Source organism: Triticum aestivum, chromosome 6D, assembly GCF_018294505.1.
Source record: "Triticum aestivum cultivar Chinese Spring chromosome 6D, IWGSC CS RefSeq v2.1, whole genome shotgun sequence".
NCBI classification, from domain to species: domain Eukaryota; kingdom Viridiplantae; phylum Streptophyta; class Magnoliopsida; order Poales; family Poaceae; genus Triticum; species Triticum aestivum.
In genome coordinates, this window is record NC_057811.1 from 328,743,283 (window position 1) to 328,759,030 (window position 15,748).

Genomic DNA, 15,748 nt, shown 5'->3' on the forward strand with positions numbered 1-15,748 from the left:
CAAGTTGGGTCAAAAGTGTGTAACAGTTGGATTTTGTGTGGAAGATATATTATACCCCTCCACCCATTCTTCTCCAGAGAGAGAGCCATCAGAACGTGCCTACACTTCCACCATTCATTTTCCGAGAGAGAACCACCTACTCATGTGTTTAGATCAAGAGATTCCATTCCTACCATTTGAACCTTGATTTCTAGCCTTTCCCAAGTTGCTTCCCACTCAAATTCCTCTTCCGCCATAACCAACTCTGTGAGAGAGAGTTGAGTGTTGGGGAGACTACCATTTGAAGCACAAGAGCAAGAAGTTCATCATCAACATACTGTCTATTACCTTTTGAAGAGTGGTGGCTCTTAGATTGGTTAGGTGCCGCTGGTTTACTTTCTTTCATCACATGCCCTCACTTGATTATAGACCATGTACATGATTTCAGAGAGGTTCGAGATTGCATTCATCAGATCTTCGATGTATTTGCAGCCACAGGTACCTGAAAAGATGTTAAGGCCTTGAAGGAGGTACATGATTGTCGGATAATGTTGCAGATAGTACCCTTATGCTTTGATGTGCGTTGGGTTGGCCTGCTTCACGTGCACCTCATGATGGTTTCTGCATATCTTCAAGAATTTTTTTTTGACGGACTGCCACTCCACCTACTCTTCTTTCGGCGCGGAGTTTTCTTCAGCGGCGCTTCCTTTAGAACTGCCATGATCCCCTCATCCTAGTTCCGCTTCCACCTCTCTCAAGAAGTTGAGGTGTTACGGAACCCCCAACTTCTACTCTTTGGAGGAGAGGGACTCCTTTCCTGGGCTATGTGATTATCAACTTTGTTGGGTTTAGCTTGCCAAGAGTTAACACCGAAAAAACAACCCGTGGCTTTCCGCAGAGATTGTTGCAACTTGCAAGTGAACAATTTTCATATTCACCCAAAAAAGAATCCGTTGCAGTATTTTTGTTACATTGAGAAAAAACTTAGTACTAGTATTTTTTTTAGTAATATTTTAGTACACTGCATTTTAGAATAGCGTACATGGATTTTTTAATCTAAAATCTAAAAAGTGCACGCGCACCGTTTAGACGGAACGAGCGGCCGGCTCCTGGCCGGTCGATCCCGCACTGAATCGCCGCACGCGTGGGCCAGCTATTATCTGGTCGGGCGCTCTCAACCGCAAAACAGCTGTCATTTGTCGCTATCTACCTTTTCCACACCGTTCGTCCCCATCTCCCTCCCGTCTGCCGCTGTCACACCTCGCGCTGGCCACCTCTGCCCTTCCCACGCCGCCGCCTCTGCTCCTCTCGCGCCGGCCGCCGCATGTTGGGGACGGACGCCGCACCCCTCGGCTGGATCCAGGCGCCGCCACTCCCACCTGTGTCGAGCGGCCAGAGGAAGCACGGACACGGGAGGGAAAATGAGCTCGTCCTCGATCTGAAGCACGACGAAGGCGACGGCTGCTATGGAATGGAGATGCTGACCGTGGAGCCGAAGCAGCGCAGCTAGCATGTCCCTGGGGAGACGGCGGCCATAGAGCCAGAGCAGCAGCGCTGCCGTGTCCTCCACCTGCCTTTTTTCTCGAAGCTGGAGCTGGCTCACCGCGCGGAGACCTGGACTCGGATGTGTACGCCCGGCAGTGTATTTCCTACTTTGACGCCGGCCGTGATTTGACCCGAGTGGTCAATTACTTTCTTGCTATTGAGTTCATCTTTTTGGCAATGTAATACCCGTTCGTCCAAGTATATGTGTTAACAACAGCCGAAAGCCCCGATAATGATTCCAACAATTTGCACTAGTACAAATTACTAAGAGTAGTTTATTAGTTGGCAGGAAGACTAGTTATACACATATTGATGTTTAGTTGGCTTATAATGTAGTTTAGTTGCACACACATTGATGTTCAGTTGGCAGGAGAACTAGTTGCACACACGATGATGTTTGTTGGCTTGTAATGTAGTCTAGTTGCACACACAATAATGTTTTGTTGGCAGGAAAACTAGTTGCACATACATATGCTCAGTTGACTTGTTTTTTAGTCTAGTTACACACACATTTATGTTTAGTTGGCAGGACACTAGTTGCACACACATATGTGCAATTGACGCGGCAATGTAGTCCAGTTGCACAAACATTGATATTTAGTTGACAGAATTAGTTACACACATATGTTCAGTTGGTGTGGCAATGTAGTCTAGTTGCACACACATTGATGTTTAGTTGGCAGGACTAGTTACACACACATATACTCAGTTGACGCGGCAATGTAGTCTAGTTGCACACACATTGATGTTTAGTTGGCAAGACTATTGGCACACACATATGCTCAGTTGGCGCGGCAATGTAGTCTCGTTGCACACATATTGATGCTTAGTTGGCAGGACTATTTGGCACACATATGCTCAGTTGGCGCGACAATGCAGTCTAGTTGCACACACATTGATGTTTAGTTGGCAGGAAGACTAGTTCGTCGAAACATCACCATGCGGGATCTACTTTTGAAGAGCACGTTGCGAGAGTTTTAACGGTGAAAATGGATCTGAATTTCGACACGCGGTTTAAAAGATACGTCTTCTATAATTTTGAAAATCAAAAATTAATGCGTAAGGGACGAATAGGAGGAATATTAATGCAGCGGCATGCAGGCATCCATCACGTGAGAAGTGATCATATAATGCGTGATTAATTAACAGTGTTTTTCTTAGCCAGAGGAATGATTAATCGCAACACGGTACGCGCCCTATTTGCAAAAAAGCATGCCGCCCAGGAGCGCTAGCGGGCGCCCAGCCGCCCGCTAGACGCGTCCTTTTTTCAATCGTAACCGATTCGAATTGGATCGACACCCAATTTCACCCCTGCAACAGATGTCCCCTGGAACAGATTGGGTAGGTAGCTCATGCACACTTGCACACTGACAGCGCCTCCTCGCTCTCTCTTAAACTCCAACATGCACACACCGAGGGAACTCGTAATCTCCACGTAGTTGATAATGAAGACGGCTTGCTTGATGTTGATTGTGGTTTCGCTCGCCGTCGCCGCTCTGGGCCGTGAGCCGCCGGTGGACAGCCTCCTGCACCAGCGGGAAGCGGAGGGCGGCTGGCGGCGGGCCGCGGCCAACGATGCAAAGCTGGTCATCATCAGGGGCGGACAGGGGCGAGGGCTCAGGAAAGGCGCGCCGGCCAAGTGCGTCCCGGCGGCGGCGTGCCGACGGAGGATGATTGTCTGCGGCAAGAGGTGCTACACGGCCAGGTCACGCCTCGTCCGCGTCCCGCCGGCCACCAAGTGCGTCATGGTCTGCAAGAAGTGCGTGCCAACCTGCTGAGTCCCTGTACCTGCGTATTTTGCTTGTTCTTCTTCCTCTTCTGTATACCATTTTTCTAGCATGCCACCGATTTTGGAGCCTGTGCCTTCCGGACAACTCAAAAAAAAAATGCGCAGGTTTTAATGCTATATTATCCGTCTGAGAAAAACCATGTAATACAGATGCAAAAATTGCTTTCATTGAGAGTTGAACTCAAGACCTCCCGCTTACTAAACGGGTGCTCTAACCAACTGAGCTATGAAAGCTTGGTGACAAATTATCCATGGTACTTTGTAAGATATCATCTGAACTGTCATTCTTTATTCGATTGCACCAAGCACATATCGATCCCAAAAGCTCCTCTTGTGAGTGTGCAAGTTACAGATGGGTTCACTGATTTTAGCTAACTGCCACAAAATGAACTAGTGTGTAGAACTTTTTGTAGAATGTTTACTCAAAGGCACCGTGTTAACCTGAGAAGCAGCACAGTCTGTAAAAATGACGATCTTCTGATGCTTCTGCTGGTACACTAACTTTTGGGACACGTATATGCCAAATTGTGTTGCACAATGGGAACGAAAGCAAAGCATCAGAAACCTTCCACAGGTCTACGCCTGAATAGAGGATACAAGTTTGCTCCTAAATACTCTAATGAGGTCCACATTGATAACGTTAGCAAGACTATATCTGAACTGCATCGCCAAACAACCCAACACAAAAACAAACACTACAGATCTGACCGTGAAAGCAGCAATCCGTCTTGCCGCTAGCAACAACACTACCATCTCATACATCTTGCCTGATCTCCCTCACTACGAGCTCGCCGAGACGCCACGGACGCCCGATCGGCCGCTCACCACGCTGCCGCTGCCGCGGTGAGCGCTGCGTCCACGGTGAGCATTGACGCCGGAGCTGCCGGCGCGCGACCGGCCGCTGGGCTCCAGCTGCGCCGCCGCCCTCTGCTTGCTCTGCCTGGGCCGGTTCACCGGGCTGCGCGCGCCACCGTGGTGGCTAGGGACCTGCTCGACGACCTCGTCGCCGTTGTTCGACGACCGCGAGCCGCTCCACGTCCGGTCCGTGGACTCGCACGACGGCGTCCACAGGTTGCCGGAGAGGCTGTTGCTCCCCGCGGACTCCTGCAGCTCCATCTCCCCGCGGCCACGGATGTCGCGCACCGACACGTACCTGTGCACGCTCGGCGCGTCCAGGTCGTCCCCGCCGGCCGCCGCGTTGACGGAGGCCTTGTCGTCGACGCTCCGATCGGGCTCGCAGGTGCGGCTCTCCGACGACGAGGAGTTGAGGTCGGCGACGGCGTCGACGATGGACTGCGCCTTGGAGACGCAGGCCGGTAGCGTGAAGGATGGCGGCGTTCCGGGGGTGGCCGTAGCGGAGGTGTGGTAGTTCTGGATGTCCTCGAGGAGATGGCTGGCGTACAAGCCGGGGTTCTGGTCGAAGTCGCGCGACGCCCGGCGCGAACGGCGGCCTGACCTCCGTCCTGGGGTCTCGGCCACGATGCTCACCGTGCGCGTCTCGGTGGTCTTGGACGACGGTGCTCTCGTCTCCGACGCCGCACCGATGGTCTCCTCCGCCTTCTCCTTCTGAGAACTCTGCTCCTTTGCGCGCTCCGCGGTCTTCCGGGTCGGGGTGGCGACGGCAATCTCCGTCGATTTCTGAATATCAGTTTGAAGATTGTGAGCGGCTGATCGGATGTTAAGACGTGGAGTTACAAAAGGAAGGGCGTTAAAATTCGAACTTTGCTTTGTTTCTTACCTTCTGGGGCTTGGTGTTGGTGCTGCTGTTGTTATTGCGGAGAGAATTCTCGTCGATCTCGGCCATGGGGCTGCGCCGGAGCGGCGACTGCTCGGCCTTCCTGGACGAGCTCCGGCTCAGCGCCGGCGTTTGCCCCGCCGTCTTCTGTCCCCCTCCAGCATTCTCATTGGCAGCGGTCACCCTCGCAGGCGAGCTTGATCGCGGAGACGCGCACCTCTTGCCGGACGCGGCCGCGGGCGACGGTGCGCGCCCTTTCTCCCTCGCCGGAACGGAGACCATCTTCCCGGGCTGCTGTCTGGCGACGCCGGAGCCCGCCGAGGTAGCAGAGGGCGCGCCGCCCTCGCCACGCCGTCCGGGCGATCGGCTCGACCTGCGGCTCCCTCCGCCGGTCCTCTCCCGGCTCCCCGAGCGCTTCCTCTGCGGCGAGCCCCGGTGGGGCGACGGCCTCGACACGGGGACCCCGTTCCTCTCCCAGTCGCCCTCCTCGTCCGCGCCAGCGGCCCCGGACGGATCAAAGTCGGAGCTCCTCTTGGAGCGGTGCCCGCCCCTCGTCTCGCTCCCGGACGAGCTCCGGCTGAGGCGGCCGCACTGGATGAGGATGGCGTCCACCTCCTCCTTGGTGCAGCTGGACGTGCGCACCGGCATCGGCCCCTTGGCCACCACCACCACCGGCCTCGCCTGCTCCTCCTTCTTCTCCTCCGCCTCCCCGCCCGCGGCCGCCTTGTTAGCCTTGACGACGATCGGTGCCGCCTTCTTGCCGTCCGCGGCGGACTCGTCCGCGTTGGACGCCCTCCTCGGCTGCGGCGCCTTCTTGGCCTTCTCGTCGCCCGCGACCACTGCGGCGGCGGCGACCTTGGCGGGCTTCTTGGGCTTGGTGGTGGCCGCAGCCGCGCTCGGCTGCGGCGGCGGCGGCGGTGGCTTGTCCTGCTGCTTCTTGCTGAAACAGAGCCCCATGGCGACTCACTGGACGGGACGACGGATGGTTGGTGAGCTCCGGGCGCAAGCAATGGAAAGTCTGGGGTTGGAACGCGTGGAGCTGGTATTTATGCAGAGCTTCGGGGGGAATGTGAGGGGGGATTAAGTACGCGATCGGTGTGCGTGGTGCTTCGTGTTAGTACGTTGTGCTGTGCGTGTGCCGTTGAAATCCTCTCTCGACGAAGGTCATATCTGAGCTGAGGTGAGATTTGAAATCCTCTCAGCGGTGTGGTGCCCGTTGGAGGAAGCTTTGCTTAGGTGGGGCCTGGCTCCGATTGGCTCATCATCTGGAATCCGTATCCGCCGGGATTCAAACGCCTCAACGGCTACGAGGGCGCAAGTGCACGCTCGTGGAAAGATGGATCCCTTTTGGCGCCGTCATCCGCCCAGAGGGATCCGACCGTTGCGCCCGGTAAAATTAGTTTTCTTTCCAACGAACGAACCAACGGCAGGAGCAGCCGAGCCGACCGTTGGAGGAGCTCGTGTGCATGCCCACGACATCGACCTCTCTTCTCTTCACTCCCGCTTTTGATCGGATCGAATCGGATCGGAGCGCTAATTAATTGCGCGATCGCACCAGAGCCAGGGAGGGGGGGTCAGATCGTGTCACCTAATCACGTGACGGGTGTGACAAATGGTGGGCACGTGAGCCCTCGTACTAGTTGTACATCATCAGGTCATTGATAGATTTCGCTGATGCCTTATTAACTCTCGTCTCCGTGTGTTGGCCGTGCAAGAAGCATCAGCCCAGGTCGTGGGCTTGGTGCCCCAGGTGGCAATTATGGTTTGCATTTGCAACGGGACGGGACCACCCGCAGTGAATGGTAGTACGTTCGAACGAATTGCTGGCTTGCCGCTTCTTCCCAGTAACCAGTATAGGTCAGTAGAACTGGGAAGAGCATGTACGGTACTAACAAATATGCCTGAGACAGAGACTCCATGGCTAAGGTAGACAAAGAAGATGATCCAAAGCTGAAAGCTCCCTTCCTATTTCCTCCGTTCCAAAATAGATGACTCAACTTTATACTAACTAGAGTTGACCGTTTTCGTAACGTCCCTCTCTCTTCTCTTCTTTTTTGAAAGCAGCTGAGCGATCAAAACATGTATAAAAGCGACGCAGCGGAAGCCAAGGAAGACGTGTCAGCCGAACAATGAAACGCAGGGAAGTAGATTTGAGTGGTCACATGTTCTCATGACAGATTAAACCAGAGTCGGGAGGCCTCACACACAATGACAGGGCAGGGCCCCTTGCAAGCAGACCTCATCAAAGGGCATCATCAGTACTGTAGTTTGGTCGAGTTGAACTTGAATACCGGATGAACGACGGGCAGGATGCGTCTAGGACGGTACTGTACGTGTTAATATGGGTGGCCCCTTCATTTGAATTCGGAGCCCTCTGCAAATAACAATGCTAAACGTGATATCAAGCACGAGTGAGTGTTAGACTTAAGGAGCACTGCTGCTGTATGTATCATTGTATTAGTTGGCCACTTGGCCTGGTTAAATCCGGTAGAACATATACCACAGGTCAATAATGCTTGAACAAAAGCATACTGCTGGAAACATGGACGAGATCAAGTGACTGACCACTGAGCCAACAAGACCTCACGGGCTTTAAATGAAGGGAAAGTAAAGTTCAGAAAGCCGAGGACCAACGTATATCCTTCCTCCGTCCAAATTACGTGTATTAGATTTGTCTAGATACAGATGTATCTAGAGACGTTTTAGTGTTTGATACATCTGTATCTAACAAATCTGAGGCAAGTAATTTGGGACGGAGGTAACACTATACTACTAGTGATTATGATATATGTGCACATGGAAAGAGAAGAACTCATCTACACTCCTTGCATAAATGGACACAAAAACACAGTAAAAAAAGGTTGGGATAAATCCTTTTTTGCAGTTATTCGGAATGCATTGGCAGGATTTATGCTTGTTTGATGAAGAAATGGATACACCGTTAGCTTCTTATAGTGAAGATATGGACAATACTGAGATCCTTTCTTTCTCTCAGGAACTCCATCTAAAATGCCAAGCACCGTCAGTCTCATAGTGGAATAACCTATGTCCCGCGGTACTACCCTACTATGCAAAGGTGCACAATCATGTAAACATTACAAAATATGGACTGCAAATGTATATGCCGCAGTATTGTGATGGTCCATGCAAAAAAGAAGAAAAAAGATCCTAGTTTTGACAGAGGTGTCAGGGGAACGACTCCATAGCTGCCCAGAAAGGCGTGCCAAATGTGCAATCTGAAGTTTAATTTGTCACACTCTGCATTATTCCCTAGCAAAATCATATATTCCTACTGAATAGGACTTTCCTGAACATCCCTACTGAATGAGGTACATTTCTTGTGGTTTCTACTGAATAATATGGCTCTGACTATACTGTTCATGAAGCGAAATTATCTGATCAACCAATGAGAAAAATATCAACTTCGCTTTGGTTCATTTTTCCTTCACTACATTCAAGCATAAACAACTTCTGTAGAGTACAGTGGTTTTCCTTGAATATTATGAAAACCTCATGAGCAAGTTTTAAATGCCAGATTTTAGCACATTTGTCCGTCATCCACAATCCAAGATGGTATTGGAAAGGTAAAACTTCTGCACGCTCAGCATTCAAATCTTACCCAGAAAGTGTTGCAAGGTCCAATCCTCTGTTCCAACCATGTTTTTTAGTTTCAATGAATGGTATAAGCGAATAAAAGTAGTTCTGTTGCAGATAACTTGGCAACTTCCCAAAACCTCCATCATATTGTCTTGCTAAATTCGGATTTGCCCTTTCCAACACTTGCACCATGAAGGAGTCCAAGCACCCTTTTGGTGCAACATAGTTTATGTACTGGGCATTGCTAACTCTATAATATCAATGGGTTAGAGAAATAGATTTTGCAATCAATAACAACACAATAAATGGTACATGCTATATACTGAAGAATAACAGTTCACATGTACTCTTGTTAACTACTTCAACTTCAATGTCAGAAATTTTAAATTATAATGAAATTTCTGATGTGACTAAGTTCGCTAGCAAATCCTAGAACATGCTCTTTTTTAATAACCAGGAGCATGGATGCTGAAAAGTGAGAACTGATTGCTTAAGAAATACTACTCCCTCCGATTCATATTGATTGTCGCAGCATTAGTACAAAATTGTACTAAAGCTGCAACAATTAATTTGGATTGGAAGGAGTACTGGCATAACAAGAGAACCAAGCGTTGCCCTGTTGGCTCGCGGTGTGATTGCACACTCTGCCTACCCGCTTCCGAGGCCTAGCCTCGCATTGTCTTCTCTATATATTAAGCCACCAAGTAGTAGGGTGCCTCAGGCTCAGGGTAAGTTTATAACTAGGTACAGTATGGCTGCATATATTTCTCTTAGAAGAATATTGATGTAAAGCTGTCTAATGTGCTGTTTTACATTGTTGTTCAATGTGGAAGTTTGAGCTGATATAAAGAACTCCATGAGGTTACTCGGAACATTCCATTCCACTGAAAGTATATAGTACCATAGATTGATGATGAATGGAAGCAACTAAATTTTAGGATTAACTATGGTCAGCCAAGAACCTAGCTTAGAGCCTTAGCTGTTTGTTCACTCTACAAGCCACAAGATGGATTTAGAGAAGTTATTTCATGAATGTTCTTGTATCCAAATTCAGACGAACTTTAGCCATCCAAGTTCAAGTTCACAGGGTTACAGTAAGAACAAAATATATAAAATATATAAATCGATGTATATATAGCATTACACTCCAAAAATCTTATCGTGTTGTCCAAAAGCAAGATACTTGTTGCCTAACCGAATTCCCTCGTAACAGAACATATATTTTACAAATTAAAAAAATAGCCTAGATGCAATAAATAAAGGATACATATTCCTAGAAGCAGCAATGTGATTATAGCAATCAGATTAAGAGAAGCTCTTGGAATAAAATTATCAAGCATAGGCTGCAAGGAAGAGCAAAATTATCGGTGTTATTTTAGAACTATCAATCATCATTATCCGAACAATTCCCCACATCTGAGAAAAAATAGATGTTGAATTAGAGGAGGAACAAGGGAACGAGAGCAAGCAAGCAATCAACTTCCTGGTCATGCGTTCCTAATTCCTACCCTCTTCAGCCTTCATCCCTCTCACCACGCACACACCGGAAAAATATACACACGCCTACGCTGCGGCCATTATTATTGTATATAAGGAAGGCTGTCGGCTTACTTGGCCATGTACAGGACAGTTACAGAGAGGTAGGTACAGTGGTCTCATTCGTCCCCGATGTACTCGAACTCGTCCTCGCGTAGGTGGACGAAGAGCTTGACCGGCTTGGGCTGCGTGTCAACGGTGAGCTGGAACTCGACCTTGAAGGGGAAGTTGGCGGTGATGCGCTTGCCCTTCCAGACGCCGACGTACTGCTTGATGACGCCCTCCATGCCCTGGATGTCCAGGTCGGGCGCCTTGACGACGTGGTAGACGCGGAGGGGCGCCGTGACGCGCACGCGCCTGCCGACCTTGGGCGCGTGCTCGGCCTCCTCCTCGGCCACGTCGGACGAGGAGGACACGTCGCTGGTGAGGGAGACCCGCGGGCGGGCCGTGCGGAGGCGGGGCGGCGGGCCGAGGCGGCAGCAGCGGGGGGCGGCGGAGGCCGGGGAGGGGAGGCGGCGGAGGAGGAGGACCGAGGAGGCGGAGGTGGAGGGGGGCGCCATGGCCGCGGCGGTCGTTGCCATTGGCGGCGAGCGACTGGGATGTGGGGCGCGTGTGGAGGGGCGGGGCGTCGGGTCGAACAGGTGGTGGGCGCGCGGGAGAGGAGTGCAGGATAGGAGCCCCGGGCAACGAGAGGTGGAGGAACGGATAGATGAGCGAGTGAGGATTGTGCGAGGCGCGAGGGTTGCGTACTGTAATATTTCTGGCGCTTTCTGTTTTTGTTGCATCCGGGCTTCGGAAACGTCCGGAATTTTGTAGCTCTGTCATCGTAAGCTTCCCGGGGCTGTTATCAATCTCAGAAAACGGTGCACCTGATCACGAAATACTCAACAGACAATGAAATGCATAAGCAAAGAATTGTGAAATTCCTGCGGGTGACGCTTTGGCTCCGCACTCAAACAGTAAAAGGAGCATAGGAAGTATAAAAAAATGACTTCGTTTGACAGCATACATGTTCGTGTCTTCTGACTGATTATAAAGTGTCACAAAGAACAGTTTTGCTAAAGCACATAAATGTCATATGTTTTGGATCTGGGAAAAACAAAATCCAGTGCTGTAAAATCATTTTTTAAGCACTATAAACTTGTTTTCTTAGCACAGGTCACAATACTCCCTCTGTAAAGAAATATAAGAGTATTCAGATCACTAAAATAGTCATCTAAACGCTCTTATATTACTTTACGGAGGGAGTACTTGTGTTTTTTTACTCCCTCCGATCCATGTTAATTGTCGCTGCTTTAATACAACTTAATGAAAGGACAAGAATAAATACATGAAAAAAACCCAATATTTTTGGCATTTCTAAAAAAAAGTTGCTCCCAGGAGCTATTTCTAATATATAGAAATTCAGTAAGCTCCGAATGGTTCGTATAATTGTTCCTACAAATCAGGTCTGCTAAGAAATTGTCCTGTCATGTTGGTGTTCACACATCCTGAACGTAATTATCCACAGCAACAAAACACATTGGATATTAAGATTAGATCAAGAAACGGTTTTGCAATTCTACGCCGAAACAAACAGTACCAAAAGGAGAAGTCATTTTGTACACAAAGTGCAAAGAATTTACGTAAGCTTGTGCTAAAACACGAAAAGTATGTGCTTACTGAAATGGCTGACGGCAGATGAACTTTTCATTACGGCACAAAAGGAGTATCATAGAAACCTGAGTGATTCCAGCAGCAACAGCCTACCAAGCATTTCCCAAGGTTCAACTAGAATGGTCCTAGCTTGGCATGCCAACACACATTGTAGCTACACACTAGATACACGACGACTATACGAAACTTTTTCGATAATCTCTGCTGCAGCAGACAGTCTTTAGCATGCAACAGCGGCACAGGATACGTGCCATTGCTTCATTTCACGATGTCAAAGCATTCAGTTATGAGGACTGAAGGCCAGTTTCTGCTTTTGCATCCAAGACCTCACTCTTGGAAGCAGACCGGACTAGTGAAGCTGATGGCAAGGGAGATAACAACTTGGCTGCTGGAACTCTCATAAGATAGATGCGGTTGTTCTCATTCACTGCCTTCTCCAAGTTCTGGTTCATATCTTGTTCTAGCCTGGAAACTGAATCATAAAGGGAAGCGGGAGCTCCCCTGGCAGTTCTCTTGGCATCAACAACTGCATTAACTCCAAACTGTAGTCGAGCTATCTCCTCGCCAATTTCCATCTTCTCATGCAATTCAATAGCATACCGATAGCAAGCTTCTGCATTGAATTGAGCAGCCTTCAACTGGATGTGAGACAACCATGATCTTTCAAAGTGGTTCTGCAGTGGAGGGATAACCAGTGCAGCATACGCTTCTTCATAGTACAAGGCAGCCTGCATAAGGCCAGAGGCAAATATTTTTCTGATGTCAAATATTTTCTGTGCATTTTAACAGAATTATAGTGTTTAATGTTCAGAGATGCAAAATATATGTTCTATTATCTTTGCCACTTCAGCAGCAGAACCTTACGTCAAATCCCTAAGCCCACGAACCTACTGATCCTCCTACTTTAATAGCGTATGGCAAAGATTCTGATTCAGTTCGATGTTTTGCCAATCCAAGAAGAAACATACTCCAGCACTTTTCTCATGGAATGCTGACGGGACATCATGCCAAAAATATCTGCCAGTCATATAATCACACCAATCTTGTACTAAGGTAGGTAATCTAAAATAAGAGAGAAAAATATTGCATGTGCAGTGCAGCCTGTTATGGAACTCTCTTGAAGACACATGTGCACAGAAAAACGAAAAACTGGGCCAGGCCCCAGAAAAAATAGACAATGAGGTGCTTAGGCCTGCTTTGGAACTCACAATTCAGTTTGCAACAACCAGTTTGCTAACAGGTCACCAACCTCTCCCTCCCCCCACAATACCTATAACATGTGATCCTCATCAAGCCACAATGGTAGAACATGTTGGAGTAAGCTAGCAAACCAGACATGAGCAGCACGGGTATGGCGGATCAGTGGCAACCAGAAACAGTTATAAGCTGGCAAAATTTAGGTCTAATATGATCTAAACTTCAATTCAAAAACCGCCTCTAGATTGCACAGAAAATACATGGCGCTTCACCAATCTAGTACTCCCTCTAAAACCACGACAAGAATTATGTAACGGAGGGAGTACTAGAAATTCTAACCAGGTTGATTGGTTTGAACAAATTTAAAAAAAAAATCATATTTAGATTTAATAGCTAAGATGGAGGATGAGATGATAAGGCAAGATATGACCTGAGACATGCAAGGTAACATTCCATGACGGTTGTTCTGGTTTTGGGGTCCCTATGAAGCTCTTTCTCAACTTTCTTCGGACTTTAATTTATGTTTTTCTAGTATTCTCTATCTGAAGATGCATATTCTTGTATTCGACAAAAAATGATCTCAAAGCGTAGTACAGCGAATTAATCTGAAACTTAAAACTATATCAGCATGGCAATGATAACATAGAGTACACCGAATTCGTAAGGTGCTAGAGAACATTATAACGATCAAAGTTAGTGAAAGCATTGAACAGAATCAAAACCTTGTGTGTGTGGGAGATAAAGTATGGCTAGGAGAGTTGGATACTGCAATTGGCGTAAACCTTGGATTAGCCTCACAACCTCTACATTGCACCTTCTAATGAAAAATGTCTGACGATGGCAGGGGTGTTTGCTATTTTCTGGTCAGTTTGGAAATTGAGAAATAGTGTGGTGTTTGACAATCTTATTAAAATCGCTGATCCTCACGTTCCTGTTAGTATGATTGTGAGATTTCTTAATGATTGGATTATTCTGCAGGAAAAACAGGGAGATCAAGAAATGCCGAACTCGGGGGCAGGAATGTACGAACTACTAGAAAATGAGGTGTTTCATGCGGTTCATGGATGGAGGATTGGACTGAACAGGATCCAGAAGTGAACTTATTCTCGTCAGGACTTTTGGTTCTCAGCTGTTAGTAGTCTAGTTTTGTTTTTTGTTGGTTCCAGCTGGGGTGATTGAGAGGTAGCGTCTGAACTGCTGCTTGAGATTTCCTGGGTGCTTATCCTGTGATGTTTTGAGGATCCGGCTTGTGGATGCCCAAAGATCATGGAGTTTATCATGTGGGCTCTTGGATATCTTAGCTTATCGGTCGCTTTTTTTGCTTTCTGTTGTAGCTTGTAAAGTAAAGACATTGTGGTTTACGATATACTCCCTCCTAGTTCAACTGAACTAAAACCGAGGGGAAGCTAAGTGGAACCTAGAACAATCGCAGATCGTATGGATGCAATGCCCACTAGGAAAGAAGCACACGGCAGGCAAGGGCAGGCAATTGTTAAACTAAAACCAAGGGGAAGCTAAGTGGAACCTAGAACAATCACAGATCGTATGGATGCAATGCCACTAGGAAAGAAGCACACGGCAAGCAAGGGCAGCCAATCTCACCTGCCTGGCCACCTTGGAGCACGCCGCCGGCGACGTTCCTGCCGCGAGAGCACGCTCGAAGCAGCACTCCTGCGCCTGCGCGAGCATGAGCTGCTCCAGCATCGCCGAGGCCTCCGGGCTCATATCCACCGTCCCCTCCTCCCCCTCCATCATCTGCCCCACCGCACGGAACGCCCCCGCCGCGCGCTGGAACTCCCCGCACGCCTCCTTGACCCCTCCCTCCGCCGCCCGGTCCACGGCCGCCGCGATCCTCGAGGAGGCCGCGCCGACGTTGAACACGACGGCGGCCTTCTCGAATCGGAGGGACGCGGAGGTGTGCTTGAGGTTGGGCCTGAAGGCGTCGTGCCAGGTGAAGGCTAGGTTGTCGTCGAAGGCGCAGGGGTCGTCGCGCGCGGAGGAGAGGAGGCGGTGGTAGCGGAGGAGGAGGGCGCGGCTGGAGGAGGGGGGCTGGGTTTGAGAGTTTGGGGCAGAGAGGGAGGCGCGGGCGTCGCGGAGATCGGTGAAGACGGGGGAGTTGAAGAAGTGGCGGTCGCGAAAGAGCTCGGCGGCGGCCGTCTTCTTCTCCGGGACGGAGAGCATCGGGGGGAGCGGCCGCGACATAGATGGCGATGAGGAAGGGTACACGAAAAGGGACGACTTCCTCAGTTTTCCCCAGGTTTTCACAGTACTACTAGATGCGAATGTTTCTTCAATTCGAATTTGCTGTCGCTAGATTTACAGAGATCTTTTTGTTCCGGGAATGTCTAAGCATCAAATCAAACGTTTCTTATGACAAATTATGATGCCCTGAGGATGGCAATTTTCTTTAGCAAACACGGCAAATCCTCGCAACAACATACTAATTTGTTATCTTGGACATTCAATTTGACATGCTCAAAAATCCAACGTTTGATTTGTAGCGAAATCCTTCTTCAGGTGCTAGTCCAAATAAACTTCAAACTGTCTTGGACTCATGCATTTGACGAGGTGAACCTCGTGTCGTGTCCAAACTAAGGGAAGTGGTTCAGAGAGGAAATCTTGTTGAAATGGTTGTGAGACAGTGTTAGCGATGATAATTATTTAAACCTTTTGTCGGAGTATTTTTCGACGGATCCCTCGATAAGGCATCCGAC

The 15,748-nt window shown here is 49.0% G+C and overlaps 3 protein-coding genes and 1 non-coding gene across 4 annotated transcripts; all 4 read right to left on the reverse strand.

Moving 5' to 3' along the window:
• Nucleotides 1–3,473: 3,473 nt before the first annotated feature.
• On the reverse strand, nt 3,474–3,547 carry TRNAT-AGU (transfer RNA threonine (anticodon AGU)). Its single transcript has one exon. It is a non-coding gene; the product is annotated as a tRNA-Thr (tRNA).
• Nucleotides 3,548–3,859: 312 nt separating this feature from the next.
• On the reverse strand, nt 3,860–6,218 carry LOC123144922 (uncharacterized protein At1g65710). The gene is made up of 2 exons (XM_044564192.1): nt 5,052–6,218; nt 3,860–4,951 (listed from the first exon to the last, which is right to left on the reverse strand). Exons 1-2 carry the CDS (start codon nt 6,003–6,005, stop codon nt 4,094–4,096), a joined length of 1,812 nt encoding a protein of 603 aa, XP_044420127.1. The 5' UTR covers nt 6,006–6,218; the 3' UTR covers nt 3,860–4,093.
• A 3,777-nt stretch (nt 6,219–9,995) lies between these two features.
• LOC123144925 (ferredoxin-thioredoxin reductase, variable chain) lies at nt 9,996–10,762 on the reverse strand. Its single transcript, XM_044564194.1, has one exon. The coding sequence runs from the start codon at nt 10,760–10,762 to the stop codon at nt 10,301–10,303; it is 462 nt and encodes a 153-aa protein (XP_044420129.1). The 3' UTR covers nt 9,996–10,300.
• Nucleotides 10,763–11,710: 948 nt separating this feature from the next.
• Nucleotides 11,711–15,303, reverse strand: LOC123144924 (vacuolar-sorting protein BRO1). The gene is made up of 2 exons (XM_044564193.1): nt 14,637–15,303; nt 11,711–12,565 (listed from the first exon to the last, which is right to left on the reverse strand). Exons 1-2 carry the CDS (start codon nt 15,234–15,236, stop codon nt 12,122–12,124), a joined length of 1,044 nt encoding a protein of 347 aa, XP_044420128.1. The 5' UTR covers nt 15,237–15,303; the 3' UTR covers nt 11,711–12,121.
• Between the last annotated feature and the right edge of the window lie 445 nt (nt 15,304–15,748).

Coding starts and splice junctions, on each gene's coding strand:
- LOC123144922 (XM_044564192.1), bottom strand. CDS start 6,005: ATGGGGCTCTGTTTCAGCAAGAAGCAGCAGGACAAGCCACCGCCGCCG. Junction 4,952..5,051: donor CCAACACCAAGCCCCAGAAG/GTAAGAAACAAA, acceptor ACTGATATTCAG/AAATCGACGGAGATTGCCGT.
- LOC123144925 (XM_044564194.1), bottom strand. CDS start 10,762: ATGGCAACGACCGCCGCGGCCATGGCGCCCCCCTCCACCTCCGCCTCC.
- LOC123144924 (XM_044564193.1), bottom strand. CDS start 15,236: ATGTCGCGGCCGCTCCCCCCGATGCTCTCCGTCCCGGAGAAGAAGACG. Junction 12,566..14,636: donor GCTCCAAGGTGGCCAGGCAG/GTGAGATTGGCT, acceptor GGCCTTATGCAG/GCTGCCTTGTACTATGAAGA.